Source organism: Meles meles, chromosome 13 (assembly GCF_922984935.1).
Source record: "Meles meles chromosome 13, mMelMel3.1 paternal haplotype, whole genome shotgun sequence".
Lineage (NCBI taxonomy): Eukaryota > Metazoa > Chordata > Mammalia > Carnivora > Mustelidae > Meles > Meles meles.
In genome coordinates, this window is record NC_060078.1 from 4,453,369 (window position 1) to 4,476,626 (window position 23,258).

The window sequence follows — 23,258 nt, forward strand, 5'->3', positions numbered from 1 at the left end:
TTTGGGGTAAATACCCAGCAGTGCAATTGCAGGGTCATAGGGAAGCTCTATTCTTAATTTCTTCAGGAATCTCCACACTGTTCTCCAAAGTGGCTGCACTAACTTGCATTCCCACCAACAGTGCAAGAGGGTTACCCTTTCTCCACATCCTCTCCAACACACGTTGTTTCCTGTCTTGCTAATTCTGGCCATTCTGACTGGTGTCGGGTGGTATCTCAATGTGGTTTTCATTTGAATCTCCCTGATGGCTAGTGATGATGAACATTTTTTCATGTGTCTGATAGCCATTTGTATGTCTTCATTGGAGAAGTGTCTGTTCATATCTTCTGCCCATTTTTTGATATGATTATCTGTTTTGTGTGTGTTGAGTTTGAGAAGTTCTTTATAGATCCTGGATATCAACCTTTTGTCTGTACTGTCATTTGCAAATATCTTCTCCCATTCCGTGGGTTGCCTTTTTGTTTTGTTGACTGTTTCCTTTGCTGTGCAGAAGCTTTTGATCTTGATGAAGTCCCAAAAGTTCATTTTTGCTTTTGTTTCCTTGGCCTTTGGAGACATATCTTGAAAGAAGTTGCTGTGGCTGATATCGAAGAGGTTACTGCCTATGTTCTCCTCTAGGATTCTGATAGATTCCTGTCTCACGTTGAGGTCTTTTACCCATTTCGAGTTTATCTTTGTGTATGGTGTAAGAGAATGGTCGAGTTTCATTCTTCTACATATCGCTGCCCAGTTTTCCCAGCACCATTTATTGAAGAGACTGTCTTTTTTCCATTGTATATTTTTTCCTGTTTTGTCGAAGATTATTTGACCATAGAGTTGCGGGTCCGTATCTGGGCTCTCCACTCTATTCCACTGGTCTATGTGTCTGTTTTTATGCCAGTACCACGCTGTCTTGGTGACCACAGCTTTGTAGTAAAGCTTGAAATCAGGTAACGTGATGCCCCTTCTGCTCCATTTTGCTGTGAATCCAGAACTGCTCTAAAAAAATAAAATCTTTTCCAAAACTGTAGTTCTCATGATAGCTGACAGGGAAATACCCGTTTTTCCCCCCTCTATTTCAGGAGCCACTGTAATATGGTTAATAGCAATTAGCAGCCTTTGAGTGGAAAAAAAAATCTTTTCCATAGAAATGTTTTACAGGTATATGGGCACAGGTGGGAGCAGACCTTTGTACCCCGAGGGTGTGTTCAGCCTAGCATGCTCATAACTAATGACATCTGACCAAAACAAAAGCCACATTTAGTGTTCATTCAAGCCACAAATATTTTTTGAGTTCCCACTGTGAGCCGGCCTCTGCTAGGCTTCAAATACGGGAATAAACGAGCAAATGTGCTCCTTGCCTGAAGGGAACCTGGCTCCAAGACCATCACATTTTTGTTGCTTTTCCTACTTTTAAGTGGTTGAATAAAATAGGAAGTTTGAGCCAGTAGACCATCACAGCTGTGTGTATTTTATTTGAAATTTTGGTACTTCTTCCCATGTGATGTGGTGAATAATATGTCAGTGAGGCACCAACCCTAGTAACTGGGGTTTTTCTTAAAGATTAAGCTATGAATTTGATTCTGCCAAGTGGAATTCATTTACTCTCTCATTAACTCATGCATTCTTTAGTATTTGTATAAAACACTTTTCAGACACCTCTTTTCTGCGGGGCACATTTTTAGGTGCTGAGGAACATCAGGGAACAATGTAGACCACAATTCCCACCGTGGAATCTACTTCCTAAAAGGGAAGAATGACAATATTAGCAATATAAGTAAATAAAATACATGCTAAGGGAAAGAAATAAAGCAGGGAAGGGTAAAGTAAGGTTTGAATGAGGGAATCATTGATATTTTACATAAGGTGGCTTGTGGAGGCTTCTCTGAGTTAGGCAGCTTTTGAATAAAGAGAAGTTTGTGAGTAAGCCAGCCAAATGGATAGTTGAGGAAAGAACATTCCAGGCAGCAGGGACAGCATGTGCAAAGGCCCTGAGTCAGGAGTATTCCTGTCGTGGAGCTCGGAGGCCAGTGTGACTGGAGCTGGGTGAATAGCAGGGTATAGTTGCCAGTGAAGGTCGAGAGATGTGATGTGGGTGTCATATCCTATAGGACCATATGGACCATAATGAGGACTTGGTCTCACTGTGAATGAGAGACTGAGTACCACCCAAGGATTTGAAGCAGAAGAGTAATCCTTGTTTTCTAGGGTCGCTCTGCTGCTATTTGGGGAACAGAGTATAGGAGGCTGGACAGATCAGGGACACCTATTGGTAGACCATTGGTGTGGTCTTCAGAAATATTTCCATGGCTTAGACTGCAAGGGTAGAGCGGGGATGGTGAGAATCAGATAGATTCTGGACATCCTTCAGTGGTAGAACCAACTGGATTTAAGGATGGATTAGACATAGGTGAAAGTGAGGAACCAAGAAGAGAGAGCATGGCTGTAGGGTTTGCAGCGTGAACCACAGTGAGATGGAGGTGCCACAGACTGAAAGGGGACAAACCCAGAGAAGGAGGTCAGGAGGTGGTGAAGGAGACCCAGGAGCTCTCCTAAAGATATGGTAAGTTTAGATGCCTGGGGGGAGTGGGCAGCCAAGTGGAGACACTGAAACAATGGTTGGATGTGTGGGTCTGGGCCGTGCAGCATCACAGGTCCGAAAGAGTAGGGATCGATTGAGAAGCTGGAAAGGCGATTGGTGATGTCATGGGAAAGCCAGGTGACCACCATGGCCCAGAGGCCAAGCAATCAGTAACAGAGACATTGAGACCCGTGGGTGGCTCAGTTGGTTAAGCATCTGCCTTCGACTCAGGTCATGATCCCAGGGTCGTGGGATTGAGCCCCTCTTTGGGCTCCCTGCTCAGTGGGCACCCTGCTTCTCCCTCTGCCTGCTGCTCCCCCTGCTTATGCACGCTCTCTCTTTCTGACAAATAAATAAAACCTTACAAAGAAAATAATGGAGACATTGAGAGGAGGCGTGCATGAGCGGCGTCAGATGCCACCGGTGGGTCAGCAGGTGAAGGCTGAGACCGCCACGAAGATTTAGCGAGGGCAAGGTCCTGGCTTGGCTGGGGTAAAAGCCCAGTCTGAGTGAGATTCCAAAGCAAATGAGAGTGTCCTTTGGGAGGTGGGTTAGTAAATAAGCTGTGGTCCATCCGGAATGAAGTATTACTCACCACTAAAGAGAAACACTCTGCAAAGCCTTGGAGAGACTTGGAGGAACCTTCTGCGCCTGTTGCTAAGGGAAACGAGGCAAGCTGGAGGCTGCGTACTAGATAGGACTGCAACTGTAACGTCCTGGAAAAAAACAAAACTTAAGGGGACAGTAAAAAAAAAAGCAATGGTGTGGGGTGTGGGGGGGCGAGAATGAGCGGAGCACAGGGGAGTTTTAGGCAGTGAAACCGATCTTCGTGACTCTCCCGCGGTGCATACATGTCATTATCCATTTGTCTGAACCCGCAGACCGTAGGGCACCAAGAGTGAAGTCAACTACGGACACTCTGGGCGAGGATCGTGTCCGTGTGGTTTCATCCAATGTTACAGATGTACCCCGGGAGCGCTCCTGGCGGGGGAGGCTGTGCCTGTGTGGGCAGGTGGTATATGGGAACTCTCTGTACCTTCTGCTCAGTTTTGCTGTGAAACGAAAACGGATCTGAAAAATAAAGTCATTTAAAAAAAAATAGAGAGAGGTGATGAACTGAAGGCAGGAGGTCGGTACTGGTTTCTAAGGAACAAAAGAATGGGTGGCATCTGGGAGGGAAGTGGTGGACGGGAGACGGGTCGGTGTGTTTATATGAGACAGGAGAGTTGACAGTGTTGATGGAAATCATGCTGACGTGCTGGCCTGGGTCCTGGGCTGGGTGAGTGGGTCTGGGGCCTCGTGGCCCCAGGGAAAGCCGGCGTCAGAAACCCGAGAGAAAGGCTGGGGTCTTTGTCACAGGTGCAGGGACCGGCCAGCACGTTCTTGTGCGAGCTCTTGTGTGTGGATTTCTTTGTTTTCTCAGTGAGAGGACAACATAAGGAGACGTGGATACAAGAGGAGTTGGAAAACGCACCGATCTACCTCGCCAGTTTTTCTGCCCATCTCTCAGTGTTCACCGTCATTGCTTCCAAGCTGGCCTCTGAGCTCTTTCAAATCAAGGTTTCCGTTTGGCGGCACATGTTCCTCTTTCCTTAAACACAGAATGACCACGCTGTCAAGTGGGATCTTCCTGACGGTGGCGTGTTTCCCAGGGCCTGGCCAGTGATGAGATTTTCATCGGTATGAAACCTACACCATAGGAATTCTTTTTTTATTTTTAGAATGTCATGCCTTTTTTGGGAGCCTCTGGATTAAAAGTAAATGCAATTCAGTCATTTGAGGTGCAAGAATTTCATCTTACGTTTCGGGTGGTTCTATTTATTGGGCAGATTAGACTCAACATTTAAGGCCCTTAAGAGCAGGGGCCGTAGAGTCTCAACAACGTGTGGGGGAGGGGAGAGAGAGGTAGTGTGAGTACGAAGTATGATATTTTATATTTATCATGCAAATTACAGAAATTAGTGCTTGATGGAAGGTTCAGGAAAACAAAATCATAAAGGGTTACCTGCCCTCCCCTAACCAGAGAAGCCAGACTCTCTCCCATGATGGGTTTGCTTTTTCCTTGGGTTGTTTATTGGAAGGGAGTACTGCTTTTCAAAGCTAGTATAGTACTGGCTTGGATATCCACCGCTGTTAGCTGACGTGTCTTATGTAGTAGAACAAATCCCATGGCGTGTCTGACTGACATGCTTGAAGGGTGGGGGGATCCCGTGTGCCTCCACTGCCCCCTGACTCTGCAGCGTGCCTGCCCTAAGCAGGAGAGCTCACAACCGTTGTTTCCTGATGTCACACAAAGCTGTGGGTTAGGAGAAGAGAAAAAGTGACTGTTCTCTCTCTGGCATGTTGATCAACTTCAAAAAACAAGAAAAGAAGGGACCAGCTCTAGAAATAATGGTTCAGCACACGCAAGAATGCTTCCTGCTCCTTAGATGGGACCAAAGCCCTGTGGGATACACTGTCATGCCGCAGCTTTGTGATGATTCCGGAGCCTGCCGGTCCCTGAGCCTCCTCCAGTGAGGGTCTCCTGACGGTCCCTTCTGGCCGGCTGCCCAGTGGCACAGGTGCGCGGCGGGGGGACCCAGCTGGGGCAGCACCCGGTAGGATGCGTACTCCAGCTCTGCAGCCACAGGCTCGATGACTAAGTCGAGCCATGCTCGGTAGCGTTGTATGCCAGAGCTGAATATTTTTAGAAAGGGAGGGATTCACATGACTCCTCCAAGCAGCTTGTGCTGCCTACGTTTGGCTCCATGGGGGTGCGTGTGTGTCCACAGAAGTGGTTTTTCCTGCTACCCCAGGGTAACGGCCCACAGAACAAACGATGCCACTCACTGTGTGGGAAAGGACACCGTAAGCCCAGTGATACTTAGTTTCCTTGGGCCAGAAGGCTTCAGAAGCTTTCTCCCCTCAGTTTTGCACCCATGTGTGTATTGCGCATGGCTGTTGGCTCCACGACTGGGCTCAAGTCTTGAGGCACCAAGAGAAGAGGCGAATATACAGGATTTGAGTCGAATATGCAGGATTTGCGTTTTGCACTCATGGACCCTGAATCTGGACCAGAGCAAAGAGTGGGCTAACCCTCCTCTTCCTCTCTTCTGTAGAGCATTTTTTGCATTTTTTAAGATGCTCTCTTCCTGTTTCCACATCTTTATTTTTCATAAAATAAGAGGAGCGTGGCTCTGGTCCTGTTTCTTTGAAGAACCTGCAGCATGTAAAGAATCCAGAAGCCTTTGGCGCCTCATGGGTGTGGCCTAGAGACCTGAACATCGTAGCCAACACAGTCAAACTCTACTCCTGCTTTTTGGGCTTAGAAACGGTTTTGTGTTGCCTCGTGGGACCACCAAACTGCCTGCTCATTTATCTGCCAAGAATCTTTAAAGTTAGAAGAATCTAACGTCTGACAAAGCACTGAACATTCTCTGTGTGTTTGGGTTGAATACCGGATCTTCCTCTCCAAGGAATCTGGAGAGGGGTTTCCGTGCTTTTTAAGCTGTCCAGTTTTTAAAAAAACAGCAGGCTATCGGTCATCCGGTGAATCTGACACCGTGGTTTGTTCGCATGTTTGCTTGGTTTCAGTTTGGATTTTCACATTGTACTCCTGGATTTTATCCTGAAAACTCCTTTCTGCAAAGTGGTACCGAATGCTGATTCCGTCCTACACGTGGTCCAGGTTGGAATGTACCTGATCAAGGTCCCAGTGGGGCTCTTCCTGCCTCATTCTTGCTTTATGCCATTGCTACCCTGGGATTTTGGGGATGAATGGAAAAGAGATTACAAATTAAGCATATGTTGGGGGTCACCGCTGTTACTTCAATATTCTCATTTTCCCAGTGAGGCTCTGCAAGGGGGACCTTTCACATGTATCCAAAGAGAGAGCTGAGTTGTGAATTCTCTTCTCCAAACAGAAAGACTGTAATCCCCCGAGTGTGTGGGAAGCAGCAGTGAGAGAAAGCCATATGATACTTGTTTGAGGCATTAAACATTTTTGGTAACATTTAAGTAAATTGGAAACTAGTTCTTTGATAAAATATAACTTTTTTTTTTTTTTTTTTTGGCACCACGGGTAGATTCCAAAAGGCCTGGAAACACTTATAAGAAATCACAGTTGCAGGATATCCCTGTGGGCTTAACTCAGACCGATTTATTATAGGCTGCTCAGGTAAAGAATAATGGCGTAATGGGAATTCTTGTTGCTGAACCGCCTTGGGGACTTTTGGGAAGCCCAGTCTTGCTTTTGACCTAGTGATTAGCCTGAATTCAACAGACTCATCATATTGCTAATTTTATCTCCATTGAAAGATAAAACAGACAGGGAAGTCATTAATTATAGCTAGATGTTAGTGGTAAAGCAAATTGGCCTCAACGGTTACGTTCTGTTCACGTGAACTAATTTCCCCCATGCTGGAAATCTGGTTACATTTTACATATGTATTTTTCATCTCTTGGAGAGGTTCCCCTCTACATTGTTCCAAAGGAGGTGGTTTTCTGGGAAAATGTTGAGAATAAAGGTCAGGTCTGTCTCGTGTCTGCTGGTAACAGCCTTTTAGGACTGCTTTCCTTCTGAGCAATGCCCCCAGCCTCTCGTGGCTGTGTGAGCTTGCCACCTGCGAGGCTCTGTGCTGGATTCCAGAGTTAGAGAAATAAGCAAAGAGCACCAGGGGTCAAGCGTATCTTAAAGATACACGTAAACTGATCATGATTATACAAGTCACAGGCCAGTGAAGATTGCTTTCAGCTCTGGTCAACCAAAGTTCCAGTTTGTGGTGGCTTACATTGACGGGGGGTACAGTTTTCCTCTGGCTATAAGTTCTGGCTGGAGTTGGTCTAACCGCTCAGCCTGGCTGGGCCCTTCATCCCAGGGGCCTTTCCCACTCCCGCCGTGCCCCGAGAGTGCCAGGACGGGCGCTCAGCTCCAGAGGTGCTGTCGGAAATAGAGGCAAGAAGAAACAAAGCTCTCCCCAGACCAGCTTCCCTCTAGTGATTCCCACTCATAGCTCCTTAGCCGGGTCTCTGTCAGACGGTCAGCTCCCGGCTTCTGGGGCGGCAAGGAAGAGAAGTGTGCAGCTTCTGGGTCCGGGGTGTCACCTGCTATGGGAGCCCACCCAGAGACCTACACGCCTGAGAGGCAAGAGATGGCAGTGGGGGCGGGGGGGGGGGCAGGATGGGCAGAGCAGGAGGAAAGCGAGCAGGAGCTCTTTGTACAGGGGACATGATAAGGGCCTCATCTAAGAGATCACAGGGGTGATAGAGAAGAAGGAAGAAATTGGGGAAATTCTTCCAAAGTCAGTGGCTCTTGGTGTTCACTCGAATGTTAGGGGGGAGGCCCAAAGAGTGGGGAATTTCTCATAGGCAGCTGGTGGGTGGACAGGGGAGCTGTTCTCTAACCTAGAGAATGCAGGTGCGGCAGCTGCCCCATCCGTCTGGGTGCTGGGTTAGAGGTAGCCGTGGTCCGTCCAGGTGGGCGGGAATGGAGGGCTGGGTTTGATGAGAGAGGTGGGGGCTTGGAGTACGTATGGATCGGGGACTTCGGTTTGGGGGCGGGGGGTGCATGTAAGTATTATTTGAAATTTAATGGCCTGTTGGGAGTTCTGGGGTTGGAGAATGGCCCGCTCGCTGCACACTGACTGGAAATCATGTCTCTATGATTCAGTTCTACTTTTCCTTCCATGGTGCACCATTTTCTCTGATGAGTTCCTATTTTTAGCACTTTTCCCAGAGTGAGTTCCCTTGAACCACTGTCTTTCCTCCCTTGCTGGGCTTCGTTTTCCTGATCCACAGGCCCCAGAGAGCTATGCTGCATTTCACATTTCTTTCCAGTTAAACTCACTGTCTCAGGGGTTTTATGATACTCCCCAAACAGATAACCTCCTGATAAACACAGTCAACAAATTTATAGTAAGGGAACCCTACTGGCAAAGCAGCTCTTCTAGGCACGTAAGCATACAGCAGTAAACAAGACGAACAAGGGCCTTGTCTCCATTTTGGCAGGGGAGGCAGGCAGCACAAAACTGAGTAAGATGATGTTTGGAAACTGCAGTAAGGTGGTGGGCGTCAGTGACTGCGAGGGGTGGAGCTGCTTCAGAGAGAGCGACCTGGGAGCCTGCTCTTGAGGTAGTGATACTGAGTCTGAGACCAGAATGAGGAGGAGGTACCAGTCCTAGAAGTCTGGGGGGAAGAGCATGTGCAAAGGCCCTGGGGTTGGAGGTTGGACTTTCTGAAGAGTACACACAAGGCTGGTGTCTCTACAGGGTAGTAGGGGAGGGAGATAGTAGTGGGAAAATTTGGTCACAGAATTTAGTCAAGAGCCAAATCTTATAGTCTTAGAAAACATAGCAAGGAATTTAAGTTCACATTCTCTTTCTAGCACTTGCAATGAAAAGTTGTTGGAGCAAATTGATCTAATGAGTAATTGGATATAATTTTCATTATTAAAAAATACAGTGTTGTAGTGGATTGATGGCAGCCCCCCAAGTTCGTGGGGATGTCCTAACCCCTGAACCTTACTTGGAAAAGGGTCCCTGCAGATATAATGAAGAATCTTTTTTTTTTCCTAAGATTTTTGTTTATTTATTTGTCAAAGAGAGGGAGCACAAGTAGGGGGAGCGGCAGGCAGAGAGAGCAGCAGACTTTCCGCTGAGCAGGGAGCCCGATGCGGGACTCAATCCCAGGACCCTGGGATCATGACCTGAGCCGAAGGCAGACGCTTCGCTGACTGAGCCACCCAGGCAGTCCTCATTAAGAATCTTGAGAGGAGATCTTCTAAATTATCCAGATGGGCCCGAGATGTGATGATGAGTGTCCTTGAATGAGATAGAAACGGAGAAGGTGCAGAGGGGAGGTCGAGTGGAGCTGGGGGCAGAGAGCAGAGTGATGCCACCACGAGCCAAGGAAGCCACCTTCCTTCAAGCCTGGAGCCACCAGAAGCGAAGAGGCAAGAAAGGATCCTCCCCTGCAGCCTGCCGACACCTTGATTCCAGACTTCTGGCCCCCAGAACTGTGACACACACGTGTCTGTTGTTTCAAGCCATCACACGGGCGGTAGTTGGTTAGGACAGCCACAGGAAACCAGCACAGGTGTCTCCCAGACTCAGCGTAGGGCAGAGGGCGCAGGAGGAGTGCGTTCCTTCCAGTCACGTGGGGAGAAATCATGTGGCTTTGGTTAACGGGCATGGGAATGATTAAAACAAAAGTGCTCTGATTTAGAACATATTTAGAACCAATAGGATTTGTTGATAGACTCGATTCTAGAGACAAGGGAAAGAGGAATTTTTAAAAATCTAGCTGGTATTTGGCCTGAAGAACTAAACAGATAGTAGTACTGAAATGAGGGAAATTAGAGGAGGGGCCGGTCTGGGCTGCAGTTTTCATGGCAAGGGGCGATGGTGAGGGCAGGTGGTCCCTTGCGTGACGTAATCAAGGAATCTTTTGTGGAGCTGGCGATTTTGAGGTGCCCGCAACACATCCCAGATGGGATTTTGAATCGGGTGTCCAGCATGAATTTGGAGCTCGGGAAAGGGGAAGCAAGTACATTTGGGCATCATTAGGGTATAGATCCGTGGTTCCCAGCCCTACCTGGCAACTCTTGGGGAGCCTTGGGGGGGAAAAAGACAGCAGCCTGGCAGGTGCACTGCAAGAATTCTGTCCCACACATGGCAGCCGATAGCTGACTTGCTTCTTTCAACCCCTGGAAACGCTGTGAGGAAACCCCTGACTCTTTCTGCTCAGTCCCTTGCCCAGGAGTGTGCACCCACAGAGAGCAGCTGGAGATTTCAGCTCCTCTGGCTGAGGAGATGGTGGGACTGTTAGAGGTTTAGAAGGCATTACATTTAGAAATCACATTTGGCTGTACCAGAGTGTAAGTGCTATACCTCTGGGTTCTGCTTCGTCTTGTTACACTTTTATTTAGTTGATTTTTTTTTAAGGTTTTACTTATTTATTTGAGAAAGCGAGCAAGCGAGAGAGATCGCCACAGGGTGAACTGCAAAGGGGGAGGGAGAAGCAGGCTCCCCGCTGAGCAGGAAGCCCGATGCGGGGCTCGATCCCAGGACCCAAACCTGAAGGCAGACGCTTCACCGACTGAGCCACCCGGGCACCCTTGTTAGTACTGACTGTAAAAGCAGAAATTTAAGGAATAAAGAAAGTCTAGGACTTCCTCAGAGGTTGTCTAGATGAAAAGCTATTCATGTCCACATTTAAAAGTCTCGATGCTTTTACTTTTTATTATAGTTATTACAAAACCTGTAAAATTAGAGAGTTGTGTAATGAGGACTCCCTCTACCCACAGGCCAGCTGTTCGTATTCAGTTCTGCCGTCCTGTGTCATCTGTCCCACATGTCTCCCCCACCTTTTTATTTTTTCCTAGCGTATTAGTCTATTTTTTAAGGCGGTGCTGGGGTGACATGGCCCCCAAGTCTTGGTGGCTTCCAGTAACAAAGGTCCATGTCCTTGGTGGGTGCGGGTGGCCCTTCCCCCCACCTTTACTCTGGGGCCAAGGCAGAAAGGTGGGCCTCTACCTGCGCAGGTCTGTGCAGAGAAAACGGCTACTTTGAGTCACTCTCTGGGCATTTGACAGGAATTCAACCCTGCTCATGCCAAGTCTGGACATTTAAATAAGAACCTGAGCTTAGGATTCCTGCCCTGGGTTCCCACTTTGCTTTTCCTGGGGCACCTTTGAAAGTAACCACTCAGAGGGGAGCCTGGGTGGCTCAGATGGTTACGCGGCCGACTCTTGATTTCAGCTCAGGTCCTGATGTCGGGGTTGTGAGATCGAGCCCCATGTCAGGCTGGGCGTGGAGCCTGTTTGACATTCTCTCTCCCTCTGCCCCTCTCTCCCCCGCTCGTGCGCATGTGTGCTCTCTCTCTCTCTCTATCTAAAAACTAACTGACCGACTGACTGACCAACCAACCACTTAGAATCTGACCCCATGAAAAAAAATGAAAAATTGGGGGCATCTGCTTCCTACCTTGCTTTACGTCCCTCAGTCCCTCACGACCTGGGATGAAGGACTGCCCTACCCCTGGCTTAGTCCCCCTGCCCGTTTCCGGGATCTGTAGGCAATAAATCTTGTGACTTCACGTCCTTTTGTGTGAGTGTACTGAAACTGTGCCTTCCACCAAAACAACCCCGTGGTGTTCACTTCCCCAGGGAGGAGCTCGGATGCTGAGGGAGCGCCCTGCCAGCCGCGAATGGGTGGCTTGTGGCCCCTCAGTCCGTCAATCACGATCTGTATATATTCTGAATCTAGCACACCAGCTACCGGCCTCCCAGCACAAAGACCCCACTCACGGTGGTTTCTGAAGGGGAGCCTGCCCGATTGGGCCGTAACCCAGAGCCCCGAAGAGCGAGATTCCGTAGAGGGAAAGGTCTGTCTGTCGTCAGACACTCAGAAGGAAGAAAGTGTTGTGTTTCAACACCTGGAGAATGTGGTTAATGCTCTTATGGATGAATCCTCCCTCTAGGGGCTGGGAGGTACCCGGTGAAGTTTCTTTTTTTTTTTTTTTTTTTAATATTTTATTTATTTGACAGAGAGAAATCACAACTAGGCAGAGAGGCAGGCAGAGAGAGAGGAGGAAGCAGGCTCCCCACGGAGCAGACAGCCCGATGCGGGGCTTGATCCCAGGACCCTGAGATCATGACCTGAGCCGAAGGCAGCGGCTTAATCCACTGAGCCACCCAGGCGCCCCCCCCTCCCACCCCGGTGAAGTTTCTAATGGGGAATGGTGGAGGGAAATTGAGTTCATCATTTGAAAGACTAACTAGGGGGGCGCCTGGGTCGCTCAGTGGGTTAAGCCTCTGCCTTTGGCTGGGGTCATGATCTCAGGGTCCTGGGATCGAGCCCTACATCAGGCTCTTTGCTCAGCAGGGAGCCTGCTTCCTCCTCTCTCTCTCTGCCTGCCTCTCTGCCTACTTGTGATCTGTCTGTCAAATAAATAAATAAAATCTAAAAAAAAAAAAAAAAAAAGACTGACTAGGAATCTACTCTTCTCAGTCTGTCTCAGCAAGTACCTGAACAACTAGACCAGAGAGTTCATTTATTAAGCCTAAGGAGTCCTGGGGGTGTCTTGCATGGGTAAGAGTGGGGGAGGTCGAGTTATGTAGACCAGCTAGAGATGTCCAGGTGTCGTTCGTCTGCTCTCGTGTGGAACGGGTAGAAGATCTTTGTGCGCCCAGCAAATGGGTATCCCTCACAACGGTATTTAAGGCCTAGGACTCAGTCTTGTTCTGTGCTCTGCCACTTAAGGAAGGACCTGAGTATTTCGTCACCTGATTTTTCAGCTGCCAGAAGGGAGTTGATGCAGCTTCAGGAACAGTGTTGGCATCTGACTCCGGCAAACCTTTCAACCGATGACTTGCTCAAGGACCTAAAGGAGAGAGGGTTGGAATTGCCCCGAGTTCATAACCTGTTGTGTAACTATTCTGTGCGTCTTTCTGGTGTAATGGGCCACACCCAGTGGAGGAGTCCCCAGTGGGAGGGGACCTGCAGTTTTCCCTACCTTTGGTCATTGGAATCTGCTGGTGTCTCCCCATGAAAATGGGACTGTGGTGAACGGCCACCATATTGGATCAGTTTACACCGGAGGGAATGAGAACCTGAAAGGGAGTCTAGATCTTTCTCTTGGGGTCATTAGTAGACCCCCTAGTTGCGAAGTGGCCACAAAGTTCCTATATCCGATTGTTCCCTAAGCGCTTGTTGTTAGGTCTCCGGTCACTCTCAGGAACTGCTTCAACCGTCGGTGTGGAAGAAGCAGTCTTGAAGGATGTGAGAAGAATTAAAATGTGTGCAGAGAACAGAGGTGAGAGTGCAGTTTCTAACCAGCGTGTCTAGGAAGAGTGTGACCCACCCGAAAGAGCAGACTTACTGTCGAGATGATTCCATTAGCGATGTCTTTTGGCATCAGAAGAGGAGTTTGCCTTCCCCGCACATCGGATGTACCAGCGTCTGTGCTAATTGCTTCATGTGGGTTATTTTATGTAAACCTCGTTGACCCCTCCATGAGGGTAGGAAGTATGACTCATACGTGACAGATGAGGAAAATAAGACACAGAGTTTTCCGGGGCGTCACAGCAAGTAGGGAGCAAAGCCAGGGCTCAGTCTAGGAAATCGGATTCCTCCTGTTCCCCGAAGCTCTGCTGAGTTTACAAGTGTGGCCTTTGTTTGCACCTTCCTCCCTGTGTTCTCAGAGTCTTTATGTTCTGATGGAAAAGGGAAAAAAAAAAATTTGGCTTTATTTCAGGAACCTCTCCCTCTAAAAAGTGTGGAGATTTTCCCATCAAGCCAGGAGGACACCTGTGTTTTCCTCCCAGAGCCCCTAGAACCCTTGGGACATCACTGTTTTGAGACCCTATAAAGAGAGGCATGGAAACATGGTTGGATTCAGCAGATGTCTAGGTGTGCCCCACCCCTTTTCACCAGGTGGCAGTTGGGACCACTGTGGCTTCTTCTAATCTGAAGTCAAGCTTTGGGCCAGGCGAGATCTCCATTGATGATACGCAAGGGTGGGAGGCGGAAATTCAGCGTCAAGTAAATGGTGTGTCTTCTTGTCCGCCGGCATTTTCTCTATTACCTTTTGAACCTGTCTTCCACAGGGCAAGGTGCCCAACGGTTCCCAGGGCAAAAGAAATTGAAATCCTGAGCTGTCTGCCCAGCATCCGTGCCCGGGGAGAAATGCCGAGAGCAGGAAGCTTAAAAGCCTGTTCTGAAAGTGCATCACTGGGAGGCCTTTCCAATAGGATCTCTTTTAAACCTCATGGTTGTCGTGGCTACGGGATGATTATGTCAGACCTGAAGGCAAACCTGAGCGAACTGGCAGGTGGAGGAAAAGCCGCTTCAGTTAATAGATCAGGAAGCCTTGTCTGAAATATTGGGGCGCTAGGAAAAACTCGACCCACTGTTCTGTTGCTTTCTTCAGCTTCGCTTGGTTGTCCTGCTGCCAGAATTCCTAAGAAATGGCCAGGAGTGGGTGGGAGGGGAAATAAAATTAAATAACGAAAAACACAGACTAGAATCTAACGGTGCCTCTTCGGCTGTGCCGTTTTCTGCAGTGATCAGACTTGGAGTCTGTTTTCACTGTCTCTGTAAGTGTCCCAGTGGTGAGACAGTGGGTCTGTGTGTGACAGACAGGCGGGCGCGAGTGTGTACCCGAGCCCGTGTGCCGACCCCTCCGCAGGGGGCGCAGAGGGACTGCTGCCCGGGGCACGCGTGCCCAGTAGCAGCTGGTATGGGAATCCGGGCCCATCCACGGCTTGGTCGCCTCTGCAGCAGGTGCTCGTGTCTGCGGGGGGGGGATGTGGCCTGCAGTCACTGCGAGGATGGATAAGCCCCCTGACTTCTGTAACTGGGACCAGGAGATCAGAAATGATTTCACTTAGACGAAATTTCAAAAGTGGAAAGAAATCTTGGAAGTAACTCAAGGCAGAGGCAACCATGAATCAGAAAACAGGAGTCTTGGGTCCAGCAGTGATCGGGACAAGTCGATGCTCTGTCCCCGTAGCTTGTCCCTGGCCTGGAGCCACTGGGTCACCAGGGCTGGGGAGTTTCTGGAGGTCCCAGCATAAGGTAGCCGAGTGCTGCCGTCGTTGTCCTAGGTCTCATCTGTCTTACAGGAATCCTCTCCTTGGAAGCAACCAAGGATTTCTCCAGCGTTTATTTCCCAGGTAATTGGGGAATCAGCCGCCACCCCCTTTCTGCTCTCCCTTGTTCCTCCTCGCCACAGCCGCTGGGCCCCGACTGAAAAGATTGGTAAACACAGGGTTCAGCTCTGCCTCCTTGCCTGCTTGAACTTTGCTAAACTAATCACAGTCTCCTTTCCTGTAAGAGAGGGACTTGCGTGCCGATCTCTGAGGGCTGCCCCCGCCCACTGCCTGGGGCCTCACCCGCCAACCGCCCTCCTTTTCTCTCTGGAACACTCTGCTCAGGTCTTCAGGCAAAGCCAGAGCTAACAAGTAACGAACACCGGGAGACCGTAAAGGTTCTAGGAGTTCGGAGTATCGAAGGGATAGTTATTCACAGGCCACGTGCCGTGCCTCTTCCTGGAATGCCGTCCGGCACATCTCCCCACGCCTGCATCCGGTTCACCGGACTCTCCCTGGGGTGTTTATTACAACAGGCCCCGGAGGCTCAGTATTGCTGCTGCGCATGCCTGTCCAGAATCAGCCTCCTGCTTTGTTCTCCTGTATTCTGTCTTTTTATTTTGATGCTTTGACCTCTTGGGGCCTTGCTGCTCCTGAAGGAGCCCCCCTTCCCAGGGTCAACCAGTCCTAGAGAAAATGGCTTACCTGTGAGCCCACCTTCCAGATACAACCCGACCAACCCAGAGCCCACACCCCCGAGCTCCTCCTTTCCCTGCCTCTCACCCTCTGAGCTACTGTCCCACTGCCCTGGTGACCCCAAGGCCAGATGCTGGACAACGAGGGACAACATCTCTGCCCCGACGCTGAAACTTCTCACACCAGCCAGCGTACCCTGCCTCGCCTGTTCCTTCCCGTAGAAACCACAAGAAATGTAACTGCTTGGAATTCTGGGAAAGCTGTACTAAAAAATGTGACATAATTTGGTTATAGCCTCATATTGGGTAGTGGGTCATGAGCTCCCTTTTCCTGCCTCTAGGAACCTAATGAAGACCGTAAGTCACAGTGCTTGACAGATGTACAGTTGGACAAGCTGGTGGGGGCAGGTGGGGATAATTACCTGCTTTTTTCCATAGGGAACATGTATCATATGACAATTAGCAAAAAAATGCCCTTGACCAACTATTTCCAGTCTACTACTGTGACATAGAGTATCTTCCCACGAATGTTCCAGATTAAAACTGAACGATGTGGTTAGGCTCACGCAGGAAGGCAAGGTGGGTCGGAAGCCGGGCTGTCCTGCTGGCGCTGGCCTGCTCATCAGGAAGGGCCAAAAGGGGGATGGATAGTTTGAAAATAGTGCACTCCTTTCCCTCCTCATTTCAGTTTTGTGAAGCAGGGCTTCATGGGGGATCTTGGCTTGCAAGAATTACTCAGAGAGGCTAGCGTGAGAGACGACATTGCAGGGATATATGTCCTTAAAAATGATGGGGTGGTGGAGGAGGCTGGGTGGCACAGTCAGTTAAGCATCTAGCTCTTGGTTTTGGCGCAGGTTGTGATCGCAGGGTGGTGAGATCGAGCCTCGTGTTGGGCTCTGTGCTCAATGCAGAGTCTGCTTGTGTTTCTCTCTCCCTCTCCATCTGCCCCTCTCTCCCTCATGCTCACTCTCTCTCCCTCTCAAATAAATCAATCAATAAATAAATTTTAAAAAATAAATGAAAGTAAATTTTAAACGATGGAGAGACAGTATTATTTATTTATTTGGGACACAGAATGAAAAAGTACATGTTTCAGAGTCTCAGAAAATGGATGATGCTTCGGGAAGAAAGCATCCATAATAGGAGTTCCTAAGTTGGCCAGACTCCTCACCTGAAGTTTAAAATGAGAAAAATGAAATATTTTTGGTTGAGTACTTCGGCACAGCCAGCAACAGGTAGAAAACAATGAAAAACTGCCTATTGAGTCAGAATCATCGGAACAAAAGGACTCGTTTATATGTGAGATTCTGTGTCGACTCTAGAAGGCCAAGAGAAAAAATATGATGGTGTTCCCAGCACTATTAGCAAAAACCGTACCCACATAAGAGTGGGCCCGGGTGGTAGGAGGTGGGTAGGGGAGCCGGCAGGACAGAGGGCCAGTCCTCCATGCAAGTCTGCCAACTCCATGCTTGTGCCAGAAAGTGAGCGCCGTTGTGCAAATACCACCCAGAAGCTGGGCGTGCGGACTGCTGGGGATGGCCTCTGCTGGGAGCTGCTGGTTTTCTCACCTTCCTAAACAACTTCCATTATAAGCAAAGTGAGAGAAGCTGGACATTCCCTGTCCGGTCCATGACCCAGATGGCAGGGATGAACAGAGTTTACGCACGTGCGAGTCTTTGAAAAGTATTGCAGTAAAACAAGGAACTACGAAGACCTGTTGTGTGGAGGGTGTCTAGAAGGTAACCGTGTACTGAAACCTTGGAACAAAAATTTATTGCAAACAAAAGACAATGAAAATAGCAAAGTCGGCGTGACCAGAAGACTCTTCATTGCCAGACAGTGCATTTGTGGCCCTCCTGTGTGTTGGATGGCACTGTGGTTGGAGAGCCTCACAGTAGAGGCGGACAGATTTCCTCCCCATCAGGGGTCACAGCTCAGTGGGAGAGGGATAAGGAATAAGTGAAAGCCCAGGATTGCAAATTACACTCTGTTTTACAGGAGAGGAAACATTGTAATTTATTTCAGTATCTCTACTGGCCTTAGACTTCAGAGTTAAGATTCTGTTGTAGACGGTTTTTAAGCAGGTATCAAGCGAACCCAGTGGGAAGTGTATATGTTGTACTAGATCATGCTAAATAATGTAAATAAACGACAGTATGTGTTATATGGGCAGGATCACAACCAGAGTCGCAGCAACCAACTGCCCCTCTCTCAGAAACATGTGTGGGAAGAAGTTGCCCGTCAGTGACTTGCTCTAATGACCTGAGTAGGAGCCCACAAAGGTTTTCTGTCTTGGACTTGGTTCAGGAGGACTTAAATACCAGAAAAACCAGAAGGCCCAGGTTCAGCAAAGAACACCAGCTATGTGAGGTTTACTACTCTTTTGCAACATTCTTCGGGGTTTGTAATGGATTTTAATAGAAGGTTTGGTTTTTTTTTTTAAAGATTTTATTTATTTATTTGACAGACAGAGATCACAAGTAGGCAGAGAGAGGGGGCAAGCAGGCTCCCTGTCGAGCAGAGAGCCCGATGTGGGGCTCAATCCCAGGACCCTGGGATCATGACCTGAGCTGAAGGCAGAGGCTTTAACCACTGAGCCACCCAGGCGCCCCTTAATAGAAGGTTTTAAAATAGGAGCTTTGCTTTGTGATTCGTCTGGGGGTTCAATTGACTGCACTTGAGTAAATTATTCACCACTTCATTAAAATTCAGTAGCACTGAAGGCTTCCATCTGATGCACTCAGGGCTGTCCATTGCAACGAAATGCCCCACGCTCTGTGTAGGGGCTAGTTTTCCCAGTCTGGCCCGCACCGGAAGTGTAGGCAATACCAATGGAATGTAAATTTAACACTTTTATTTTCCATTAACCCAAATTATCTGTGTAACCTGAGGAGAAGAAACAGGCTTTCAGTGAGTCATCTACACATTGGTGATTTTAAATCTCTTAGTGGGAACATATTACTGGCTTTATGCATTTTTATAATGCATTACTGCAAAGAGTAGTTCTTTGCTAGTTTGGATGCCTTTTGTTTCCTTTTGTTGTCTCATTGCTGAGGCTAGGACTTCTAGTACTATGTTGAACAATAGTGGAGAGAGTGGACATCCCTGTTGTGTTCCTGATCTTTTTTTTTTTTTAAATATTTTATTTATTTACTTGATAGACAGAGATCACAAGTAGGCAGAGAGGCAGGCAGAGAGAGGAGGAAGCAGGCTCCCTGCTGAGCAGAGAGCCCGATGTGGGGCTCGATCCCAGGACCCCGGGATCATGACCTGAGCCGAAGGCAGAGGCTTTAACCCACTGAGCCACCCAGGTGCCCCTGTGTTCCTGATCTTAAGGGAAAAGCTCTTAGCCTTTCCCCAAGGAGAACGATACTTGCTGTGGGCTTTTTGTAGATGGTTTTTATGATATTGAGGAATGTTCCCTCTATCCCTATACTCTGAAGAGTTTTAATCAGGACCGGATGTTGTATTTTGTCAAATGTTTTCTGCATCAATTGAGAGGATCATGTGGTTCTTGTCTTTTATTGATGCGCTCTACCGCGTTGATTGACTTGTGAATATTGAACCACCCTTGCATCCCAGGCATAAAACCCACTTAGTCGTGGTGAAAAACCCTTTTAATGTCCTGTTGGATCCTATTAGCTAGGATCTTGTTGAGTATTTTGGCACCCATGTTCATCGGGGGATATGGGTTGGATACCCACCATTTGCGTCGATGTGGATGGAACTGGAGAGGATTATGTTAAGTGATGTAAGTCAAGCAGAGAAAGACAATTATTATGTGGTCTCACTCCTATGTGGAACATAAGCAATAGCACAGAGTACCATAGGGGAAGAGAGGGAAATCCAAAGGGGGAGAAATCAGAGAGGGAGATGAACCATGAGAAACTGTGGACCCTGAGAAACAATCTGGGGGTTTCAGGGAGGGGAGGGTGGGGGGGAGGGGTGGCAGCGTGATGGGTATTGAGGAGGGCATGTGCTGTGATGAGCCCTGGGTGTTACACTTAACTAATGAATCACTGAACACCGCATCAAGGACTAATTATGTACTGTACCGTGGCTACCTGAACATAATTAAAAAATTAAAAAATTTTAAAAAGACATTACTGCAGGGGACAGGTTTAGAGCCTCATCATGATTATCTGCATTGCTCAGAGATAACATTTTAGTCTAATGGAAAGAACTGTTGTCATTTGAGAGTAGAGATTACATCCTAAAGTATTTTAAAACTGGACATTTGTTTACTTTTTTTTCCTAGTAGAACTGAAATCTTGTCACTTATTGGAACAGATGGCACAGAAGAGGTGGGCCGCCAGGAAATTGGTGTGTTCTACTTTTAGAAAAAAAAAAAGATATATATATATATATATATATATATATAAAAAATATTACCAAAAAGCATAATGAAGTTATGGATTTATGGGCTTTTGCCGAATCTGGCCGATTCAACTCCTCTCCAAAATTCCTGCCCCGCTGGAAGGCCTCCCTGGCTTCCCCGCTTCAGTTCTGTGGTCCCCTCGTACTTTGACACCAACTTCGTGATCGCTTTCCAGTGGCTGCGTCACGGTCAAGTGCAATGTCCTTTCCAGAGATCTCTGACCCCGAGAACATCCCTCCTGATGCCTCGCCTCTCCCCTGGCTCCTGCGACGTGGCCGCATTTCCCCTGCTTCCGTCTGCTGTGGGAACAGCATTGGCCCCGCCGTCCCCATCCTGCCTGTTCTCCCAGTGCTCCTCGCCATGCCCACTTCCCCGGCAGCTGTGCCCAGAGCCCAGCACGGTACAGCGGCAGCAGCTGGGTGGGCGTGGCTGCTCAAAACCACTGTACTGAACCCCTTTCCAGAATCTAAGATTCCAGGATCTCATCCCAGAAAGAGGCGTGTTGGGTTGCGCATGCTGCAGACAGTCGCGGCAGGTTTCTGGGACTCTGGAGCGCATTTGTCAGCCGAGGGCCTCCCAGGTCAGCAGACAACCCCCAACTGTTGTGCGGACACCGTGCCTGGGAATCCCTGGGGAGGCTTTCCCTGATCACCCGTCCTTGAGCCCTACCCCACGAACTGCCGTAAAGCCGAGAAAATGATTATCCAAAGTGGAAGTGTTTTCAGAGTTGTTTATTTTTAAGGAGGCTATGCTGGAGAAATCTGGTTTAGAAATCACGTTTTAATCATAATCACATATGTGAGGCCTCTTCAGGATCCAGTTTCTCTCTCACTGTCATACACAGACACACACAGACACACACAGACACACACACACACACACACACACACACACAGGCATTTTGTTGCCTGTTTCCTGAACTGATTTGTTCAGGCGTGTTACGCCTTTTGGGGTGAAGCGCTCGTGAAATTTTAAACATGGCTCTCCGAGCCGCGGCCGCCTGGCTTCTCTCTTGCTGGCTCTTGTTGGATGAAGAGTCTGGGCAATGGCTTAATTTGGGGATGATTCAGACCTGGTGGAAAGTCAGACAGATGTACGTCCGGATCATGGGGGCCTAACGTGTTTTTTAAATGTCTGTTTGGGGGCACTTATGGCATCTTGGAGCCTTTGGAAATGACAAGGGGGGGAAAGTTACAGTTTCTGAATATGCCGTTAGCCAGATAGCTGAGCGAGTACAAGAAAGGCTTGGTCCCGTGGCTTGGTGTGCCTCAATCTTCATTTTCCTTTGGCGACATCTGCGGCTTCCTGGCATCTCCTTCAGATGCCCACAGTCCAGCCACCCCCGTTAGAACATCACATGAGCGGTTTGCTGTGGAGGCAGGTGTAGACTGGTGTTTGGCACTACCGAGGGTCCCCGAGGGGCAGGGCGGCGTGAGGGCAAGGGAGCCTGGGGGAGGAGGCGTGTCCTCTGATGGTTTCAGACAGCACACAGTGTTTCTGTCCCAGCCTGACAGTGGGTTCAAAACCAGGCTCGGATGTGAGGGAAAGAGCCGGTCTGATTTTACCAAGGGCAGTGATCTCCTTTGTGCAGTGTTCCCGTCGAGACTTTAGAGATCAGACCCGACGGGGCGGACAGCAGGCAGCCACATGTTGACAGATGTGCACTCTGCCCCCCCTTCCTCCTCACCTCAGTTTACCTCCTCCCCATGCAGGTTATGGCCACACCGTGCCCCTGTCGGACGGAGGAAAGGCCTTCTGCATCATCTACTCGGTCATCGGCATTCCGTTCACCCTCCTGTTCCTGACGGCGGTGGTCCAGCGTGTCACCATCCACGTCACCCGCAGGCCTGTCCTCTACTTCCATGTCCGCTGGGGTTTCTCCAAGCAGGTGGTGGCCATCGTCCACGCCGTCCTCCTCGGCTTTGTCACCGTGTCCTGCTTCTTCTTCATCCCGGCGGCCGTGTTCTCCATCCTGGAGGACGACTGGAACTTCCTCGAGTCCTTTTATTTTTGTTTCATTTCCCTGAGCACCATCGGCCTAGGGGACTACGTTCCTGGAGAAGGCTACAATCAGAAGTTCAGAGAGCTCTATAAGATTGGGATCACGTGTGAGTATCGGGGACCCCAGACCCCATCCCCTTGGGCCTCTCCTTGCTCCATGCCCCACCTCACCTTCCAATGAATAGTGTCATTCGTAAAAGCCCTGACTGATACATTTTCAAGCTCTTTATGCAAAACTCTTACTGCTGAGTCTTATTTTTTCCAGGTACCTTAGAACTGCTGATCAATTTCCTACTAACGACTAATGCTATAACTGATCAATTTCTTACCAATAACATAATAGGCATTATAAATTACAGTGTAAAAATGCACTGCCTAGAATATACTGGATTGCCAGCTTTTAATTAAAAAAATTTTCCTGCTTTTATTAAATATTTTAAGTTCCAGAAAACTAGGGCTAGGATGTAGCCTGTTCCTATTAATCATGTTCTTTAGTTTGCCAGGAAAATCTTAAAAGGGTTGTGTATCTCATTTGTCCATCTGGTTCTTTCTCAAAGAAGTTAGAATATATGTGAACGATTTTCAGAATTTTGGATGTGGAAAGTAGGCATTCAAATTCAGATGGTCAGTGGTTTGTAATTTTTAAACAATTTTTTTAAATTGGATGTCGATATTGAGAACTTAAAAACCTGTTTTCAAGAAACTCTTTATTTTTGCATAATAATACACAGAGTCTTCATTTCTGCCGTCTCAAGAATTTTTCAACATTCGGCTCATGTCACATTTCCCAGGAGATCACAGGAGGGACTCGGGCAGTCAGATGCTGTGTCCTGGCCCTGTCTTGTCGTCATAATCTGACAATATGCTTAGTTGAATTATGTATATTTTAACACCTACATTAAACCAGGGGCTCACCCAGGACAGAGACCTCAGTCATGAACCCCAGTGCTCTGAAGAGTGCCCGGCTACCACACAAGTTCCAGAAATGCTTACCAAATAGTTACAAGCATGAGCTCCAGTTTCCTGTAGTTACCATAATTCTTCGTACTGTCCCCC

General features: G+C 48.4%; 1 protein-coding gene across 1 annotated transcript in view; it reads left to right on the forward strand.

Moving 5' to 3' along the window:
- Positions 1-23,258, forward strand: part of KCNK1 (potassium two pore domain channel subfamily K member 1) — a 45,152-nt gene that overhangs the window by 18,339 nt on the left and 3,555 nt on the right. Inside the window, exon 2 of the mRNA XM_046027854.1 lies at positions 21,914-22,309. Coding sequence (XP_045883810.1) covers positions 21,914-22,309 — 396 coding nt within the window. The remainder of the gene's footprint in view (positions 1-21,913; positions 22,310-23,258) is intronic.